General features: G+C 40.6%; 1 protein-coding gene across 1 annotated transcript; it reads left to right on the top strand.

Moving 5' to 3' along the window:
- The first annotated feature begins 1,547 nt into the window (after nt 1-1,547).
- Nucleotides 1,548-20,677, top strand: RRAGD (Ras related GTP binding D). The gene is made up of 7 exons (XM_005153107.3): nt 1,548-1,818; nt 8,679-8,974; nt 9,389-9,588; nt 10,571-10,685; nt 16,258-16,400; nt 18,053-18,201; nt 20,070-20,677. Exons 1-7 carry the CDS (start codon nt 1,671-1,673, stop codon nt 20,219-20,221), a joined length of 1,203 nt encoding a protein of 400 aa, XP_005153164.2. The 5' UTR covers nt 1,548-1,670; the 3' UTR covers nt 20,222-20,677.
- Nucleotides 20,678-22,141: the final 1,464 nt, after the last annotated feature.

Genomic DNA, 22,141 nt, shown 5'->3' with positions numbered 1-22,141 from the left:
CATAAAAGAAAACTAATACAGTCAGTCATTTCTAGGCAAGACACACTCTCCATCTGGAAGCTGGCCTTGAAATTTAAGCCTTTTCTGCACAGATGTGGTCAACCAGTAAGATGGATGGTCCTTCATTACAGATCTGGAAACTCTCCTCCTCTTTCCATCAGGAGTTTTCAACAGATGAATGCCCTCCCCAGGGCTGCCCCATGACACAGTGCTGAAAACACAAGTGGTAAAAAATCCTGCTCTGAACTCAAGTCCTATTTCATTGTAAGGGATTTAACTTTGAAATTTTTCCCATAATCTTTTGCTAATCTGTTAAAGCAAAACTTCTAAGCTGTTGAGAATTAAGAAAAGCATTTCAATCAATTAATGTATTAGTAAATCAGTCACTATGTGGAATGCTAGGAGGATTACTCCATCTTCCTCTCCTGAACAAAAGCATGCTTCCATTATCTCAAGTGCTTTAGTGTAGCTTGGAAAGCCTGGTAATAAGAAGACTGCCACACAGTGTAGAGGTGGGAAGATAATCACCCGCAGGAAATATGTGAAGATTTCAAACGTAAGTCCAACCATTACACTGAATGCAAGGAGAGGGAACAGGACAGGAAGAAGTAGTATGAGAGAAACAGAAGAAAATGTGTTGCTGCAGAATCAGGAACTCATCTGCTAGTCACCATAGTGGGCAGCACAGAATGACAGACAGTGACTAATGCACATGCTCTGGTACTTAAGACTGGTGCAAGACAGCAGCAGCACTGGAAATTCCTGAGATGGGGCTGGGCTGAGGGGCAGAAGGTCTGTCTGTATGGTGCAGGTCTGGAGGAAGCAATGGCAGGCAGTCCAGTACACCTCAGCCTGTTAGGGTCTTCAGAATCCCATCCTCTTCAGAGGGTTACTCCCACGGCTTTCTTTAGTCCTCATTCATCCAGATTATTATTTATGAAATAAACTCTCATCCACATTATAGGTATGTTAGCACTTATCATTAGCGCCTGACCTAGTATTTTGAGCGTAGCCATACGACAATCTGGTCAGCATACGAGTAGGGGGCAGACCACAGCCAGCACCAAGAGGGCACGGCTCTGCGAGCTGAGCTTACCAGAGTCCCACTGTCTCCCACGTACTGAAAGCAGAAGGACGTGTGGGGTGATGCGGGAGCCACAGCCGCTTTTGGGCTCCATGCAGGGTGAGGCACACGGCTTGACTGACCCAGAGGCCCCGCGGCCAAGCTACCAGTAACAAACACGCCAGCAGCAGCTTCGATGCTGCAGACCGCCGCTCCCTTCACCCCCTGCTCTACCCCCCCTTCCCTCCACGCTAGGGCCAGCGTTCTATGTGTGCGCCACTCCCACGGGTGCCTCTAGGCCCGAGGTGGGAAGCGGCAGCGCCCGGCAGCCCCCAAAGGCCGCCTGTCAGCACCGCAGCACCCGGGGCTGGGCCTACAGCACCGGGCATGGGCCAGCGCGGAGGCCCCGGCGGCCCGTGACCGGCCGCGTCAGGTGACGCGGGTCACGCCGCTGCTCTCCGTTCCCGCCCCGCCGCCAGGCTGCGCCGCCCGCTCTGCCGAGCGGGGGAGGGGAGGGGAGCGGCGGCAGCGCGGTGCCTGGGCCCCCGCTCCCCGAGCCTGCCCGGAGGCACAGCGGCCCTCGGAGCCCCGCGGGAGCGCGGCCGCCATGAGCCAGGTGCCGAGGAAGCTGCAGGAGGAGGAAGAGGGGGACGAGGAGGAGGAAGAGGAGGAGGAGATCGTGGGCTTGGCGGGCTACGCCGATGGGGCCGAGTCTTTCTCGGACGGCGACGCGGAGAGCGGTGGTGATGAGGCGTGTGAGTGCCACCCGCGGCGACCCCACCGGCACCGGGAGCGGCGACACGGCCGCCGTGGGGCTGCCCCCGGCCTCAGAGGGGGCTATGGGGGAGCGGCCGGCAACGAGTGCGGGTGTGGGGGGAGGCGAGGTGTGAAGCGGGGCAGCGGTCGGGGAGGGGGAGGTGAGGTTTGGCTCCCGGGGGTCGGCCCGGCCTGCCTGCGGATGGGGTCAGGGAGGAGGCAAGGCTCCCCGTGGAATTGGGGGTACGGCGAGGGTGAGCCAGGGAGAGCGTTGTGGGGGAGACGTGGCGTCCGGAGGGAGGGAGGGCGGGCCGCGGTGAGCCGGGGGTGAGAGGAGTAGGGGGCCGGGCTGAGCGGGGATGCTGCTTGGTGACCATGGGAGGGGACAGGACGAGGAGAGGGACGGGGTGCTCGCTGGGCGCGACCGTGAGGCCAGGGAGAGCAGGGAGCTCTGAGGCACGAGCAGGGTGAGGGCTGACAGGTAGCAGGAAGGGCTGGGAAAGAGGGAGGAGGAAGCAAAAGGAGTGCGGACAGTGTGTGTGCAGGCAATCTCCTTTCAGTGTTTTCTATGTCTGGCGTGAGAATTACTAGTTCTTAGGGGCCACAGCCTGATGAAGTGACTTGAATATGCTAGGGAGGTGGTGGGGTTGGGTGTCAGGCTATAAAGGGCAGTGGCAACACGCAGCTCCGTGTCCAGGGCTGCTCTGCAGCTGTGAATGTCAGTCCCCACAGTGGCAGGTTCCACTAAACGTCTGCTGTCTGCCTGTGCATATGAGGACCCACGTTAGTCGCTGCATATCTGTGTCAGCATGGATGGTGATGTTAGGAAGGACAGGCTCACCAGGGAAAGCAGTCTCATTCAGTAAAAATAGGCAATGCCAGCTCAGAGCCTGTTGCTTTCATTCAGAGCCTGAATTCATTCTTCTGAGACATATTTCACAAAGGAGCTTGGAGAACTTTCAGTATCTCAGGGTGAAAAAGAATTACTTTTCTATAAAAGCACAATAAAAGGCCACATGTTTTAAGGCAACTTTGTTTATTAGCATGCAGAACCCTTCTCCTTAATGGCCCGGTCCTACAAGCAGCCATAAGAATGATCACCCTGACTAATGTAGTTTGGGGGGGTGTCAGTGCTTTGAGTATAAGCCTTCATGGTTTAAGTCTGTGGGAATGCTAGGGTGTAAGAGCTGTAGCTGAGACTAATTAAAGCCTTACTTGAAGCTGCTAAAGAATTGCCTTTATTCCCATGCAGAGAGAATGTATTTTTAGCATATTTCTTTTGTGCTAAACTAACTTAGCATTTTCTGTAGAGAAGTAATCCATATTCTGTCCTCACAGGAATTGATTTGGATATTTTTCAATAGGAACTTTGTTAGACTAAGCTAAAAATTTCAGTTGCTTTTTCACAGTAACACCAGACTCATAAATAAGAGAAACATTTACACCCTGAATAGCAGGAGAAGACAGTCCATGCAGGGACCTTTTTTAATACCGGATTGTAACAAAGGCCCATTTTAAGAGTCCAGGTCCCCTGGCTTTCATTCTGAATTCTCTGGAGAAAGAACCATCGAGCATCTCTAATAGAGGGTGTTAGGATTTAGGTCTTTGTTTTGTGTATCTAACACTGGGCTGCAGAGCAAGGTGTTTTTCCCAGTTTTTGTCCTTTCTCTTCCTCATTCTGTACCCTAAGTAGTCCAAAATGCAGTGCCACACCCCCTCCTTTTCTACAAAGAAACAGTGGAAAGGGCAACATGAGAACAGCTTCAGTACATGGCTGTTGAAAGTGTAGGGAAAAGCCAGGCTTGAAAAGCAAAAGCATAATTTGTGCTTGTAGGCATGAAGAAGATTTCAAAACTTCATACTGGTCATCTGTCATCCTATACTGCTCTCTTGTCTCCAGCCTGTCTCCCATGGCTCTTGTACTTTTATTAATTTCTTTTTCTTTACACGTAGGATCATATTCAGACCTTAGAGCACTTAAGTTCACGTAAAGCCTAGTCATGTTTTGATATAAGCAATTAAAAAGTATTCAGAGGAGGGGAAACCCTGTGCGGAGTGTTTGAGGAAGTAGCTTTAAGACATATCATTGCAGAGTGCTGCACTTGTGGCAGAGTGGAACCAGGTCTTCTGGTTCTGAGTCTCTTCTTTCGCCACAAGAATTTCCTTCCACCAGGTATTTCTGCAATGTTTATGAATCCATAGTAGCTGAACAGCTTTCTTGATTGTATATAACAGATTGTGTATATTTCTGTTAACAGTTTTGGCTCAGGCCATCAGTTAAGTGTTGAAGATGTTCACTGTATGTGTCTTGACAGCACTGCAAAGTGCTGCAATTATCAGTCACAGCAGTAATGGAAATGCTATGTGATCAATGGGCTCGAAGATACATGAGTGGAAAGTTTGGAACTGCCAATTTTCCTTTACAAAAAAGGTTGAAACTTAAAAATAACATAATTGTATTAGTGGGAAAAAAAACCTTAAAAGAGCAAAAACATTATTAGCTCTATTAGTTTAAAACTAGACGTAGAGAGGCTTGTTACTTTACAGATGGTAACATGAGCAAAATAATTTCTTTTGTCTTGATGTCACTTGAGCAGATGAACTGCAATGCTTTATTCGGATGTTTGAAAACTGGTGATATCTACAAATGCACCTTCCACTTGTGGCATCTCCATCACACATGCCTGTGAAGCACTGATAAGTCACCTGCTTTGACAATTAATTGCAATTGATGTGGACTTCAGGATGGGCATCAAAAACTATTTTAGTTATCAACTAATATCTCTAACAGTGTGAAGGAGATACTAAAATATTCACTGAGTACTGTGCTTCCTGGTGAGACAGGTCAGGACTGCTACGTGCAGTTCTCAGTTAACTCCTCAGAGCTGGGTTCTTCTGCATGTTGCAAGGCACACAAATGACACTCCCTGAGCAAGGACACTGCTACAATTACAGAACTTTTGTAAGGAATCAAGTGCTTCTCTGTGGGGAAAGTGCTCTCGGGTTTGCTAAGTTTAATTTGTGAATACTTCATAGAATCATAGAATAGCTAGGGTTGGAAAGGAGCTTAAGATCATCTCATTCCAACCCTCCTGCCATGGGCAGCGACACCTCACTAAACCATTTCACCCAAGACTCCGTCCAAGCTGGCCTTGAACACCTCCAGAGATAGAGCATTCACACCTTCCCTGGGCAACCCATTCCAGTACCTCACCACCCTTAAAGAACTTTCTTCTTGTATCTAACCTAAACTTCCCCTGTTCAAGTTTGAACCTCTTGTCCTACCACTGCGGTCCCTACTGAAGAGTCCAGGATGCCGCCTCTAACCAGCGTGACTTCTGTTCTTTAAAATTCTGCAGTTCTTTAGCAGTTTCAAATAAGGCTGCTGAGAAAATTTGAAATAGGAAGAGCTGTTGACAAGCCTTAGAAACTGGCATTTTATAACATTTACTCTTTGCAAAAGTGAATGAAGCAGGAAATGTGTTTAATCTCACAACAGGGAAAATTATTTTTCCCGTATAGAGAATAGGGGAGAGTTTAATGTTTCTGTTAAGCATATTATGATCTCACTTAGTAACCTAGTATGGGAAGTTGCAGTGATACATCTACTGGCATTTCTGTGGCAAATTAAAGGAGGGGTTGTCATGTACTCTGCAAAGGAATGTGGGCAGGCAGTGCATCGTCCAAGTCCTTTACATATAAGGTAATCTCTTAACTCTCAGAGGAAACTGCTATAGCAGCCTTGCTATCTAGTCAGGTTTGGATGATACTCATTTACATTTCCCTCTCTTTGAACTGGCAGGATTTCAGAAGCTAAATAACAGTCTTACTAGCAGAAGAGCATCAGTAACTCTGTTTGCACTTGCAACTGTTGGGGTTTTTTTAGTATTGCTTTAATATAAAACATTTTCCTTCTAGTAAATACTACAGTCCATAAAGATCTAACAGGCTGGAATAATTTAACACAACAACAATGTTAAAAGCCCAAGTTATTTAAAATGTATTTTTAGATACATGTGTGGTTTTAGTCTAATTTTTAAAGAAAAGGGAGTTATGTAGGTAGCCTGTTTTGAAGTCGTCTCATTACTGGTCAGAGCTTTGGAAACTGCTGTCTACCAAAATTTGAATGAAAGATGTCTCAAAGATGATTAAGTTCCCTCAAATTTTATGAAAACTGGCATTCAGAAGAGAAACCCAAATGGAAGTGTTCACAAAGGGACAGGCGAGCAGATCTCTGTGGCAGCAGCTGGCAAACTGGTGGACATGTATGTACATTCTAACCAACCATTATGTGTTGAGCTCCAGATCAGCCACAGCATGTCATATCTGTTATTTGGAGGATATGTTGTAAGACATGCAGGGGGAAGTTGGTGTTATTGTGGTGGGGAGAGGAAGGGGACAAAAAGTGCAAACCTCTAGCACATTAGACTTCACAAGATCTGTTGCATACAGAGCAAATGGGAGGTTTTTCAGCATTTTGAAACATGCAGTGAAGTTTCAACCAGAAGACTGGTCTTCACATGACTTTATAAAGTTATTATAAAGCTTTGAATATTTTTTTCCCTTCTAATGGCCAACATGTAAATTGCATGATGTATGGGTAGATGTACATTAATGAAATTGACTCTATATTTGGCAGCTGTGGAAAAATTGTGCATTGAAGAAGAGAGTGGGGTGGAGGAAGCACTGTTAAGTCCTTTACCTTTAGTTTGCTTTATTGACACAATTGTACCCACCAAACATAAAATATTATTTTGTCAGCCTAGAGCAGATGTTTACTATTCCTCTATAGGTGTGAAGTATTGTAAACACATTTCTTGCAGCCACAGGAGGGTACTATCACTGTTGAGGTTGACAGGAAGAGTAGAGCAGCAGTTTATTACTTCCTAAATTTGCTGTCTGTGGATCAGCAAAAGTTGGCCATGGCTGTGTAAGGACAATGAGATTCTTATGAATAGTAGAAAACCTATTGCTGTTCTGCTTGAAGGAGTTTCATCTGCATACTGTTCCAGCCTGGCAGTGTTTCCTGTCTGGTAACTGACAAGAGCACAGTAACCGCCAATACCTGTCAAAGCCTTTCAAATCTATTTAACATGGATAGAATCCCACTGATAGTGAGTTTTAACTCCTGTCAGTCACTCTGGTGACATGAGCCCACACTGAGTGGCATAACCACTCAGGAGCCAGTAGATGGTGCCAAGGGATGTTTTATGCTGACACTGCAAGGCCTTCAGCTGAGAAGTCCTAATTCTCTAACTGAAGCTCAGGATACACAGACTGTAACACGGTTGTCTGCCCTCCTGTTAGGTATGTGCTGCTCTTGTGTTTCTAAAAGTGGTGAGTGAGGCTTGAGGAACACAAGAAGACAGATGTGATCACCACCCCTAGGTACAAAACATGCTCCTAAAGGATTCCTTCAAGCTTTCCATGTTTTTTAGCCCATAAGGCTACATAATAAATCAACAGGTTTGAATTGTTGTTGATGAGGTTTCTTGGTTTGGCTCTTTCTACTTTTGTTCTAAAGTTGATCACTTCACATATGCAGGGCATGTGTAGGAAGGATGCATATGAACTAATGTGTGTTTGTTTTGTCTAATTAAACATTTATCCCAGAAGAAAAAGAGAAAGAAGTGTAATTAAGTTGAAAAGTCAGTACTGCAGTGGGTGGGAGGTCACCCTGACAGCTAGTGTGCTTAGCTTCTTGTCTAACCAGCATTTTAAACCTGACCACTGTGTGCTGTGAGCCTTACTCTGCAGATGGACAATTCATTGACAACTCAGGTTTTTTGCATTCCTTGTCTTTGACACTATACATAGGGTATCACAGAGGTGTCTGTAATCTTCTTACATCTGCGGGCAGTACTGTTTCCAGCTCAGCACCAAAGGACATTTCAAAGTTACAGGCCAACTAAATGCAGCAATTTAAACTGCTGTAGCTGTTTTTATTACAGATATCTGAAACTGAATTTAGTGTGCTTACAGACATGGATACATTCATGTCCTTGCACAGATAGTACAGTATAGTTCACTCCTTTAACTACCTTTATGCTAATATAACTTCATCAGCACTGTGACGGCACTATGCTCTGGTTTAGTGGTATCAGTTTCAAACTGGGATAGGTAACACGGTGATGTCACTGTGTTCCCAGGCTTTTGTTTTGCAAATAGAAGATATGCTGTAATCTTATTTATTAGAAAACAAACTTTTACAAACCATAATACAAATTATTCAACCGCAGGTGAAATCCTAACCACCTTGGAAAAGGACTCCTTGTGAGCTCAGTACTATGTTGTAAGTCTCAACAGAGAGGAATTGTGTGCCTGTTAAGTTGTCCTCTTCCTATGACTACTGGGATGTGGGGTTTTATTTGCTTATTTATTTATTTATATATTTAAGAGGAGGGAAGCCTTCATAGAGGGTTAGGAAGATGACACAGATGTAACTAACGCAAACATTTGTTTCTTCCAGCAGCATGATTTAGCTGTCAGTTGACAAGGGTATTTGTTACAGATGATACTCTTAAAGAAGAATGTATATGGGATAGTGTTAATTAGAGTAAAATTGGGTATTTTAGGATGTCTGTGTGTGATAACACTTTTTTCACATACAAACTGAGCACAGGCCTTCTCCAGTCTCTGTCTTACAAGTGAGAAGTAGGTTTTCTGATATTATAGCCTAAAGGGGCAAATCATTCAAATTAAAATGTCCCTAGAACCACTCCATAAGTTTAAAAATGGTAACATTTGCATACATCCAGGTCAAAATATCATGAAAATAAATGTCAAATGCATTTTATCTGGCAATTGCTAATTATATTTCCATAGTATATTACTTTTCTTCTTGTGTGATTTTATTCAGTTTTGGATTTCAATGATCCCTTCAGTACTGAAGTTAAGCCAAGAATCCTCCTCATGGGATTGAGAAGAAGTGGGAAGTCTTCCATTCAGAAAGTTGTCTTTCACAAAATGTCGCCGAATGAGACTCTCTTCTTGGAGAGCACAAACAAGATCTGCAGAGAGGATGTTTCCAACAGCTCCTTTGTCAACTTCCAGATATGGGATTTTCCTGGGCAAATTGACTTCTTTGACCCTACATTTGACTATGAGATGATTTTCAGAGGAACTGGAGCACTGATATTTGTTATTGATTCTCAGGTAAAAAAGGGGCTTTAAGCTACCTTTCTGTTTTCTTCTTTCAGCAGTAGGCAAATAGGTTGGAAAACCTAGATTTTTTTCCAAACAAATAAATAACCTATATCACAAACACACATTGAAAGAAAGTCACTAAAACCTGGAGGTCTGCTTGGGTATTTTTAGTCTCTCTCTACAGCATGTTCAAAAGTTAACTAATTTGCTTTAACATCTCCAAGTTCTTGCTCATATATCTGATTGCTGACAGCATGAGATTGGTGCACGTGCTGGATGTAGGCTTAGGTTTCTGCTTACAAGAAATAAACAAATTAAGCTGTTGTTGAACTGTAGCATTATCTGAAATTAAGTATTGTAAAATTTTACATATATATTTTAAGAGCTTTCCTACAGTTGTAGCTTTTCTTTTTTCTTCATTAGGATGATTATATGGAAGCATTAGCTCGGCTGCATCTTACTGTTACCAGAGCCTATAAAGTGAATCCAGATATCAATTTTGAAATCTTTATCCATAAAGTGGATGGTTTATCTGATGATCACAAGATTGAAACACAAAGAGATATTCACCAAAGGGCAAATGATGACCTTGCAGATGCTGGATTGGAAAAGATTCACCTCAGGTGAGAAAGCCTGCTGTGCAGAGAATCCCAAAAGAGAGCAGCTTATTTGACAAGTTACCATTTTCTGTTCTCTTAAAGTACCTGGCTGCAAGCTTTTGATATGTGAAAGAAAAGAATAATCGGAGACACTGCATTTGACCTGAACCAAACAAAGTATCTTATTTATGATTGCTGTCTTGGAGAGAAAGATGGAGAGGAGATGTGCTTAAAACCAGATGACAAATGTGCCAGAGTCCTACCCATTTTGCTGCAGCTGCTGTCTTGGAATAAGTTGCTTGGACAGTGGCAGCAAGCAGTAGAACTCCAGCCAGTAGAGTGTATACATCACCTACATCACTTTTGCCACCTTTGAAACCTCTGTGCTTCACAGTCCCCTCCCAATCTCAAGTCCTTACTGCTGCAGCCTGCTTGGAGCCATTTGGGAAGACAGGTGCTGCATCTTTGCCTTAAGTCTGCTGATAAAGCAGAGTTTTGTAGCAAATAATGAAAAATTAGTGGATTAGTGGAACTAGAAGACATCAAGTTGTCCTGGCTTTCTTAGCACTTAAAGCCAAGTACAAATATATTAAAAAGAGAGACTTGCTCTGTGAACATGCTAGCTTTTTCCTGCTCTTACCTACTTGACTGCATCGTTGCACTGATAAATGGGTCCACGGCTTTTAAGAAGTAGATTAAACTATACATACTTACAATATTCCTCTCATACAATTTTAAAAGTATTTTAATAAGAAAACCAAGGTGGGAGTTGCATCATGACGTTCTACATCAAGGTGGTCTAGCTTGCAGTGTCTAGTTTGTTTTTTTTCTTAAACAGTGATGAAGTTCTATGCTTCCATCATAACATGATTTTTGATCACAAGGGGTAATTGCAGAAGTGTAGGCACTTGCTGTTTGACAATATATCATTTCACTCGTATTATGAAAGGTACATCATGTTCACAGTATGTGGCTAAAAGGAAAATGTGGTGACGTTTTTTTCCAGCTTTTATCTGACAAGCATATATGATCATTCTATATTTGAAGCATTTAGCAAAGTGGTACAGAAACTGATTCCACAGCTCCCAACACTGGAAAACCTGCTTAACATCTTTATTTCAGTAAGTACTTGTTACATACTTTGTCTGTAGATCTGGCTATGTCCAACATGCATGTTCAGATACTCTGTTCACTGCCTTCTCAGAGATAATGAGCAATGTGAACTCTCAGAGGAATTATCAGAACTTAGTTGAAATGCAGCTTAGCCTCTCCTCTCTGCCTGTTAAACAGTGTTACTGAGCTGCTGAAATACCCACAGTATTTCCTGAATCGTATAAAGTGGGTTAGCAGTCATCACTTTTCAGCTCATACATTAATCTGAATGTTGCAAAGGTCTGTGCTGCATGCATTTTAGTACTTAAAATTTGGATAAATAAATTCCTAAAGGAGCATTATCTAACATTATGACCTCCTATGTAGAGCTGTCTGTAGTGCTTCCTAGAATTAATTCTACTTTGTATCAAAGTTTACCTCTTCTCTTGTCTTGACATTTTTAGAGGTAGAGTTCTTCACAATTTTCACTGCTTCTGTAGTTACTCTGAAGGCCAGTTAAGGAAGCTTTGTATACCTAGTGGCTTGTTATCACTGTGGAGGTAAATTGCTTGCTCCACTGTTCCTGTATGTGTGATCCCTTCCTATCCTTTGTACTGGTAATGACAGTCACCAAGTCCCTCGTGGAGTCACTGTGACACACACTAATGCACTGTTCAATTAAAAGCAGGTCATGGAGGAGTCAGACATGTTCTTGTTTTGGCACAAGATAAGAGTTGGGAACACATGGTCATGAGCAAAGGGGAGCACAGTAGGTTGTGAAAAGGGGGAACTCTGTTTTGGTGGTCCTTAAGTCAGGTCATAGCAGCATCTGAAACAATATGCATTCTCACAGTATTCTAATTTTGCACCTTTCATCTAGCATTAATTTCTCAAGCTCCAATTTTCAACCATGGTATTTTGTTGTGCCTTTTTGTGATTTTGATGTAATGAACTTACTTAATATTATTCAACAGCCTGTAAGATAAAATTAGATTTCACAGTTTCTCAGTGTAGGCTGTGAAAGCGGAGAGAGAAAAAAGTTGGATATGAGCTAGGATTAGAGGAAAGTCTGTCCAAAACTTACTTTTTTACTATTGAGGAACAAATTAGCTACTTCATAATGAGTAGTTTGTTACAAAAATCTGTTTGTGCCAAGATGGCTGGACTATGTAGCAGTTATCATTGAGTCTCAAACTCAGGACAGTAAGGTAATGAAAAGAGTGATGACAACAGTTCTGCAGCAATTTGATATTGAATATGCTACACAGTCTTAAAGGGAAAGCTGTCTGAATGGTAGTCCTCCTTGTGCCAGTCACTCCATTCACTCATACTGCTAGTCAGATCTCTATATGGGGTCTCCTGAGTGTTTGGAGTTGGCAAAGAATTTGTACCAAACCACAAGATGGATCAAACACAGCCTGCTTCCTGAATGACTGACAACAGTTGTTGGTGTTTCTAGAACATCCAGATCCAATAATATCTAGAATAGCACATGTAATTTGTGAGGAAGAGCAAGTCTTTCAAATGAATGGGAAGTCCAAGTAAGTGAGAGAGGTACACTGTTTGCACCGTTCAGTACGGGAAAGTCTCAGGCTGCTTCTTACCTCCAAAAAGAGCAAAGTCTAGTTTGTTAATGACCTTGAGCAAGGTGTAGCTGCATCGCTATGTCTTGTTGTCTGTTTTTACAAGTATCTTCTATCTATAGACAAAAGACTTAGAATGACTATTTGCCACCACAGGAAGAGTAAACGTTACTCTCCAGAATTAGTGGGAGCCTCTTTACTTTAGCAACGTTGTGACAACAAATCTTGACAATGGTCATGCTATACCTCAGGAAGCCAGTGTGCATGTATTGCTGTTCTAGTTTGGGTTTTGCATTAACGTTCATGAGGATATGCTTTCATTTATGCCATGAAGACTTGCAACACAAAAAGCTGATGGTTACAAAAATAGAACTGTGATCACTCTTTAGTTCACAGCAGGTTTTTGCCTTAGTAGTGCCACAGTTTGTTCGCTTGTACGTTTGAGGAACCATCGGTGTGATAATACTGCTTCTACATTCTTTAATGTAACTACTTGTAAATCATAAAATAGTAGTTGATCTGGCATTCAAACCCCATGTAAATCTCACCTGACTAACACTCTTACCACTCAATCAAGTTGTGTGAAACAGGAATGTGGATTTTAATTTTAGGGTTATTGGGGATTTTTTTCTTGGAGGAATGTTAAAAAGTATGTATTAAAAACAAACAATGAGTTATCATGGTAGCAATAAAAATAAGTACAGATTTGTTTATTTAAATTTAATAGTATGTAAAGTCAAATGTAGTATTTCAAATTAAAATTCATTCATGAAGTCTGCTGTTTGCTGTAAGACCTGTTAAAATAACTGTTCAAATTTCATTCCTAACTGTAACTGGTGATGTTCTGTACAGTCTTATAAAAATTACTTTTTAGGGCCAAATTTTGGCTTACTCTTCATACTTTCAAGAAGGAAAAAGGCCCATTTACCTAACCTAGGAATTGGAGTATCAGTACCAGTTTTACTGAACCCATTCCATTTAAAGAATAGAAACTGCCTACTTTACCACACCCAGAATAGCTGAGAAACATGGTTTGAATTTGAGCTACATCATGGTTTTTACCTATCCAAAATTAATTCACTGAAGATTTTTCACAATGACTGTCTTGGTTCAGGTTAACCATAGAGTATTCTTACATCAATTCAGAGTGCTTGATAGAGCTTCCAGCTCATGTTCCATATTCCTTCTGGGCTGTAGGGTTGTGTCAGAGGTAACTAGTGCTTAGTCTGACCCTGCGCTCTTTGAGATCAATGGCAGCCTTTCATTCAATTGCATAAGGCAGCTGTTGGCCTTTGTTTCTCTAATAAGGAACACTCCTGCTCTAGTAACAGAAACAGTTGATTTCTTACTGTCATTTTCCCTGACTGAGCATTAATGAGGTAGCATCTCTTTGAAGAGTATGTTTTATCCACTGTTTCCTGGTTTTTTATGACCTGTTTGTACTGGTATTGTTTTCTCTTGAGCAATTTCCTCACAATCATTCTGCCAAATCCTTTGTTTTTTCAGTTAAAGTTGTACTAAAAACTCTGGCAAATTAAATCTTTGAAGTCACATTGGTACAATTTAGTGGTTACTATTCCTGGTAGTCCATCCTACCCTTTCACAGAGGTTTCTGTCAGCATACAGAGTTCAACAGAAGTAAGTTTCTCAGCCTGTCCTACCATGATGTATTAGTGTCAATTGAAAATGAGCATAGTTTAACACACCAAGGTCTTCCCTTTCCAGCAGGCATAGTATCTTAAGATGAAAACTTTTTAAACTGTCACTGCAAATACAGGCAGGCTGTAGCAGCTGGAGTTCTGAGATAGAAAAATCACTTCTCATTCTTAACTGTTATTATATTGTCACTTGCATCATAATAATTTACATCTTACCTGTACAGCTGAAATGATCACAATCTCTCTATCATACACAGTTTTATAATTGAGCCCTCACGAATGACAGTACAGGGCTTGAGTTCCAACTTATTTTGTCTAAAAGGATTTGTATTTTCAAATATGTATTTTGGCAATGAATTATGGCTATATACTTATATTTACAGGTGAATCTTAGCTTAATCTTATTTGACAGCAGCTTTTGAAGTATGTGAGGTGCTGTCAGAATTATTATTTAGAAACTATTGCATATGGCCAGAATAACCAAAATAAATATACATACATTTTTGTTCTTAGTGCTCAGAAAACAGACTCACAGAGCCATGTAGGCTGCCAGGGACTTTTAGAGGTCAGTTCCTTCTCAGAGTAGAGCAGGTTGCTTATGACTGGGTTAGTTTAGCTTTGTGTATCTCCAAGGATGGAAACTACAAACTCTTAGGTCAGTGTGCTCCCAGTGCTTCATCACTCTAATGCTATTGCGTTTTTTTCTTGTATCATGTCAGAACTCCAGCTTGTGATTTTGCCTCTTGTCGTTCAGCACTGTAGCTCTGAGAAGAATTTGGCTCTGTCTTCTGAGCACCCTTATATTAGGTATTTGTAGATAACAATGAGTCTTCTCCAGGCTGATAAAAGCCAGTTCTCTTGAGACTCTCAGTGTACATCATGTGCTTCAGCCCATGTACCTGAGATATCCACAGTGTATACATTATTTTGAATATTATTTTTACTAATGACTTGCTGAAATGTGCCACTCAAGGAGTCTTCCATAATGAAATGCAAGAAATTCACCTCTATAATGTGTTGTTATTGATGGATGTTTCTAGCCTTAGCTGTATGTACAATGGTGGAAAAATACAGCCTCTTTAAGAAGAAAATGCCTCAAATACTGCTGGCCATTGTTCAATAGCATACGTAGTGTTGACATATTTCTACCTATTTCAGGAAATTTGGAAAGTGAGAGGGTCACTCTAGTCTCTTAACTGTGTGTTAAATAGTTGATTTAGAAAAGAAAGAAGAAAAAAGACAAAGTTCTGTAACTACAAAGAAAGATGAAGCCATTAAAACTTGTTAGGGGTTTGCAGTGTGTTTCTTGGTAGCTGTGGCAGCAGTCCAAACCGTATTAAAAAGGAAAGCCCATTTATGGAGAAAATTTGGTTTGATGGGAGAAAGTTGCTTTTCTCCCTGTATAGATGGATTCTGAAGCATATTTTATAGCTTGCGCTTTAGCAATACCTGGAAATTGCTGGGACAGGTGCCCAGGTGCAATCCCTTGATACCAGCAAGCAAGTCTACTGTTCCCAGTTAAGCAGTACACATTTTTTCCTCTTTTTTTCTGTTTTTTTTTTTTTTTCCAGGAAGCAGAGGCTCATGGCATCTTACAGTATCTATGCAGAGAGTATGAGCTAGCATTCCTGGCTAGCCTCTGAGAGCTGCGAATATGATACATTTCCAGTATGGAGAGAGTCTTAATCAGCTTGGCAGGATGACAGGAACATAGCTGTCATCACATTAGCAAGCTTTAGCATTACAAACATGGCCTTAACCACCAATGTTACATGAAAACTGAAAGAGCACCATCCAAATTCTGGGCTTGCTCCTGTGATTCTGAAAGAGGTTCTAAGGAGTCAGACTGTAAACCAGCTACAGAACCTGATGAGACCATTTTTCAAGTTCCTTGAGAAATTAGTTCTCAGACACTACTCTCTTCTTTGCCCATCAGCATCTTCTTTTCCTTCTTTCTACCTACCTACATGTCCCGCTAGAATACATTTAAATGACAGCTCTCTTTTTATGTCCATTGCTACAATCAAAAACCCCTCAAAGCTTGATTTTGGAAGATTTACATCCCCCCCTGCATTTTCCACTGAAAATAAATGTAATCTCTCCTGGTGTTTCCCAGAGAGGGGAAGTTTAGGAGTGTAACTTGGTGTTACGTCTGCTCAGAGGCAGAAACTGTTGGAAGGTCTGTGAGCATCAAGGTTTGCTACAAATGACAGTGCTTTCAAAATGAGCTTGATTGCAGTTTAACTTCCATTTCTTCAACGTAGCTTTTGTGTAACCGGCAAATAGGGGAACCAATAAGCTTGGCATTAATTTGAAAACATGGCTTCTATTTTATTTTTCTTTCTTTTTCTCTTAAATAGAATTCTGGGATTGAAAAAGCATTTTTATTTGATGTAGTCAGTAAGATCTATATTGCAACGGACAGTACTCCAGTGGATATGCAAACTTACGAGCTCTGCTGTGATATGATAGATGTTGTGATTGACATTTCTTGTATATATGGGTAAGTGAATCGTAAATGTTTTTCATAAAACTCTGTACCTAGGATTTGAATGGCCTCAAAATTAGAGTGATGTGGGTATAAACAATAGTGAGAATGTGTAATTTGCCAGAGTAATTTGTCAGGATAGAAGAGAAGGAGGAAGCAGCAGGCCTCAGAGGAATAGATCCCTTGCCAGCAACAAGCACTGTTCCCCTGCCCAGCCTCTTTCGTGAACACTATCCTCTTTTTATGGTGATATTTTTATTTTTTTGGAGGAAGGAGTGGGAAGTAACCCACTCAAAAAAAGGAAGCATTATCTTTTTGTTCCCCATGGACAAAGGCAACAGAAGGATGCCTCCCATTTAAAAAAAGTGGGGCCACATTTAATTTTGTTTAATAGCTAGTGGCCTCTGCTGGCCTCAGAATGCTGCTTCACTCTTCCTTCAGTTTGTCCTCTTTTCCCTGCATGACCTTTGTGGTTTGATTTTTTTTATTTATTTTTCATTTTCCCTTTCTTACACATTAGCAATTGGAGATCTCCTGGGGTAGTATGTACATCTCCTTGCAAGCTATGTTTTAAATGGCTTGGCTCCTGGCCAAATGTAATGTGAGCTATTCCTGGGAAAGGCAGGGGCACATTAAGATTTAGTGCATTAAGATGCATTAGACTTGGAGGCTAAACTGCAGCATGCTTAGAATGTGCTAGACTTTGGTAGTCTTGCATTCTTACCCACTGAGGGATTTCTTGCCCTCTTGGAGAGTACAAAAAACAATCTTGGTGTAGCTGTGCAGTAAGCATTAGAACTTAACAGCAAATTGTTGAATACCTTTCTTTTAAGTTTGTACATTCTACTGTGCTCAGATCCTTGAGTCACTTTAGTGACTGCACATGAACAAAATGTCACCTTGCCACTGGCTTTGTGTAACTATTTAGCATTTACCACCAGAAATCTTGCCATGTTTTTAGCTATAGTCTAACAAAATGGTACTACAATTTATTTCTTGTCCTCTCCTGGAGCATCTGTGGAACTTACTACATTAATATATTATTGATACTAGTTGTTCTGGGAGGTTGGTGATAAACCATTTGATAAGTTCTGTATGTGTATTCAAGAATGAGAGTAAAATTACAGGGTACAAAACTAATAAATTTATCATCATGACATATCATCTGGTAGGGAGAAATCTCTTTTCACGATGTGGTATTGCAAAAGCCAGCATCTCATGACAGAAGTCTCATGATGGCTTAAACTATCAGTCAGCTGCCACTGCTCAGGCAAGGTTACTGGATTTGGAATTACCAGTACAGACTTAATGGTTCACAGGTTTTAGATGAAGTCATAATATAGCACAGTGATAAGAGAACCTTGCAGTAAATGTCTGGTAACTAACAGAGGGTAAAATAAGGTTCCAGTTCAGGCACGTGGCAATCAAACAATCTGATTTCTAGCCTCAAATCTAAGATTTGGTGTGTGATAGAGTAAATGATTTAACCTTTATGTCTTCTTAGTTGACATTGTGTGTAGTTTGAAAAAGAGTCTCCCTGAAAAGTTAAAACGAAAATTTCATGAAATTTGAGATTATCTGGTGAAGGAGCCAGTGTGGGAGTATTTCTGTTAGCTCATCTGGTGGCTTATCTTTTCTTGTTTGTTTGTTTGAATATTGTCCTTTAGGCTTAAAGATGATGGCACTGGAACTCCTTATGACAAGGAATCAATGGCAATCATAAAACTGAACAATACAACTGTTCTTTATTTAAAAGAGGTGACAAAATTCCTTGCTCTTGTTTGTTTTGTCAGAGAAGAAAGCTTTGAGAGAAAAGGTATTTTTCCCTTTAGTATTGCTTTACTTTTCCTTTATATTAGTGAGTTAATGAATAACTGTGGTTGCCATTAGCTGATAACAGTCTCTAGCTTTATCCCAAATATTAAAGGTACGTGTAGTTTGATAGAGCTTACATAACACGTTGAAAGGCATGAAGTATTTGTGCTGACATTAAGGTAAGATGAAATCGCAAATGTATTTGACAGCTTTCTGATATGAAAGCATATGAAAGTTTACATCCAGTGCAGTAAACCTTCCATCTGCAACAGTAGAATGTGTCAGTTTTTCTTGGCTAACGTTGATTTGTACCTGTGGGCGCCAGCAGACGCATTTGGGACAGCTTGTGTGCCATAACCAAGGGGAAGTTATTCAAACTCTCAGATAGAAAGAAATATGTTCTTGCTTTTCTCATCTCTGAAAAGAGGCTTTTGATATGTAGTACCTAGATGGCTTTCATATTTTGCGTTGACGTGCATAAAATTTCTTGATTATCTCTCTGACCCTGGCCAAGGTCAATACTGAAAGTTCAGTTTGTGATCATGCTGCTTGCTCTGAGTTACTGGTCTTAGAGACATGCCCTGAGACCAGAACTGAGCAATGGAAGAGTGAGTGATCATCTGGGCTGTGTCCCCATCTTGTGATATTAATTCACCAGTAAGCATTGGTGTGAATGCAGTATTCGTACTATGGCTGCTGGCTGTGTGACAGGCCGTTTAGCTTTTATTTTATAGAACTTCAGTTGTTTGAATTTCTCTTTCATACCTGTACTGCCCTTTTTATCTATGAATGCTAGGTGCAGTCACTTTCTTTTTCTGCTGTAAGAGTAGTAAGAAATGTTACTTCAACATACCTACTAACAACACTGTTTCAGAAAAGACATCATGTTGAGTAAACACCCATTAGGGTTTGTCCACAACTGTACCAGGTTGTTGTGTCTACATAGTCTACTTTAACAGTACAGTTTGGGAATTATAATACAGATTAGCTTTTGTTGCCAGATGATATTCCATATAATATTTTGCTGAACTCTGGGGGGAGGGAAAATAATTCCTGGAAAAAATAGAAGTGTAACATGGTGGAATTAAACCACTTAAAATATGTATCATATGTATCATCTCTTGCTAGGGAAATTGAAGTGAAAAATGCAGTAATATTTGAGTTAAGAAGGCTTTAACATTAACTTTGAATGAGGTCATAAGCTCAATACCAAAATTCTAAAATTGTAGTGCAGTATTACACAATTGTAACACCCAGTAAGTCTTCCAAGTGACTACCAGTATGGCTTTACAGCTTTTCTGTGGGATCACATTAAGCCCACTCACATGGTAACATTATCTTCTTGTTATGTATATATGTAATCTTAACAGCATGCCTGTTATTTTTCAATTACAATGTAAGATGAAGTATAGCTGGCTGTTATTTGGTAATATTTCTATCAAGTATCCATTGTCGAAAATGAAAATCCTTATTACTAGATGTTACTTTTTTTTATCATAGTTATTCTGGAAGGCAAATATACAAAATGACGCCATATTCTATGAAAGGTTTAATTTTTTCCTGTATACTGAGCACTTCTTCAAAGGTCTTTATTAAGTTAAACTTCATTATCTGCCAGTGAGCTTCTGTTTGTTTTTTCTTAAGGCTAATAAGTATATTTAATATCAGACAGCATGGAACTACAATGCTCACTAGATCATGTATATTTATCAAACATGCTTTTGCTTAGCACAGAAAAAAATGCCTGTAAAATTTACTGATTATGACCTTCAGTGTGTCACTTCACTAAATGTAGAACATAAGCAATTTTTTCATGACCTAATTTGCATAAATGTTTTACTAATGTGAAAAATATTTCTGTCTCTGTAGGATTAATAGACTACAATTTCCATTGTTTTCGAAAAGCCATACAAGAAGTATTTGAAGTAAGAATGAAAGTAGTAAGATCTCGAAAACATCAAAGCCACATGCAAAAAAACAAAAGACCCACTCCCAATGGGACGCCAAGAATGCCACTATAACTGAGGTTTTCTGGCAATGTGGCAAGCAAAGTTTTCATTAAGTTGATGCGACTTCTGCATCTCATTGCACTGAGTGAAGAGGAAAACAAACGGGACTGATGCATTCATGAATTTTCCCTGAACGTTCAGAAAGCACTGTTTAATATTTTTATCCAGTTTTTTCATATAGTGAGCACTTTGAGCAAAATGTTGTATATATATAAGCATTGAGGTGAACACTTGTAAGAATTTTCTTAATATATGCTGTAAACCTTTTTCATGCCATATTAAGAAAAACAGCTGTGACAGAAATACTGGGTACATAATTTGCACTTTTTCATGTTTTTCTTGTGGAGTTGGACTTTGATAAACTTAGTTTTTATGGTGATTTTGATGCATGGTGTCAGGTAAAATGTATGCTGTAGTTTATTTACCTGCTACAATCAAATTGGTTAGTAAACAGTTAAGAAAACTTGGTACAATGCCTTTTAAAATTTGTGACAGCTAATACCTAACATTCATACAGATCTAATTTCGTATATTTTTCAATTTGTAAACTGAAGAATAATTTTGAAGTATTACAGCAATAAGCACCTTACCAGGGATCATAACTGGTAGGTAAATATTAGCTTTTATAAAACAAATAGCCTTTTGGCCAAATTTCATCCGGAGTTCTCCATAACACTGGTCATGCCCTCTGTTGGGTCTGTTTTTATTATTTACCTCAGTATATACCACTAAAATACCTTTCTATAAAGATATTTGTTTTGTAAAATGGCTCTATGTTGCACTGGTATTTTTATAAGGCTTCAGAGGAGGGTGTTCTATCTGAATTTACGTTACTAAGTTTATTTTGAGAGCCTGCACATCTACACTTGGCACAGTGAAGAATCTGTATGTATTCTCTCCTTGTCATTCTGATGTACTGATAGGAAGTCCTAAAGATGTGAGTGCTGGGTTCTGATTCCCTCTAACAGGGGTACGTCTGTGATGGAAATCAAGAAGAGACCATTAAAATGAGGACTGGACAATACCTGCTGTAGTAATCAGCGAACGTCACTACTTACATTTTACTATTGAACATGGGCAGACTTACCGCAGGATCAGCCAGGACAGCAGAGCACTCTCAAACCTAAGAAGAAGTAAAACTTCCTTTCTGAGTTCTGTATTCACTGGGTTTGTTTAATTAATGTTACAAAATTATAGTTTCTGGTCAGAAGAGCAGCTCTTTTTTTTCCCAGTCCTTCACAAACCAACTGCATGTGCAGTCTAGTGGTGTTGGCAGCTCTTGGGTGTGGGAAGAGTTGACCTGAATGGGAGGCAGCTTGCCATACACCAGAAACAGGTAAGGAGAGGTGTACCTCAGTCATTCGTAACCAATGTGCTCCTAACTGAGATAGCTCTGGAGAAAGATGGGTGGATGGAATTTGAGAGTTTTCCCTTAGCCGAGGTGAGGCATAATGCTGCATGTCAGTCAGTGAGTTAAGACTCCCAGTGTCTGCTTGTTTCTGTGGAACAAGGGGCTAAACTTGTGGTAAGCAAGTCTAAAATCTTTTGTGGTCTGAATGCAAGTCCAGAGTTTCTGTATGCTGTATATTGGCACATCTTGAAGCTGTAGAAATATACGGAATACAGGAGCTGATAGAGCCAGTTGATGTGGGTGCTAAAGGCTCTCTATACAAATATCTGCCAAAAGGGAGACCAGTAGTTTCCGAACCCTTTACTGCTGCCTGATGCAGTGACTTACTTTTTTTTTTAACAAATTGTTTCTTTTGGCATGAGTCTATTGAATACATGTGGAGTCCTTAGAAAAAGGTGCTAGTCATTAGATGGAGCTCAGCTCCACCAAGACTCACTCGATAAGTAATGCAGTTCTAGGTGCTCAGGAAGGTGAGAAATACTGAGAATAGCAGAAAGTATGACACTTGTGTCAATGTGAAC

This window comes from Melopsittacus undulatus, chromosome 3 (genome assembly GCF_012275295.1).
Source record: "Melopsittacus undulatus isolate bMelUnd1 chromosome 3, bMelUnd1.mat.Z, whole genome shotgun sequence".
NCBI lineage: Eukaryota > Metazoa > Chordata > Aves > Psittaciformes > Psittaculidae > Melopsittacus > Melopsittacus undulatus.
The sequence above is the reverse complement of the archived record's forward strand: the minus strand, read 5'-3'. Positions and strand labels throughout refer to the sequence as shown.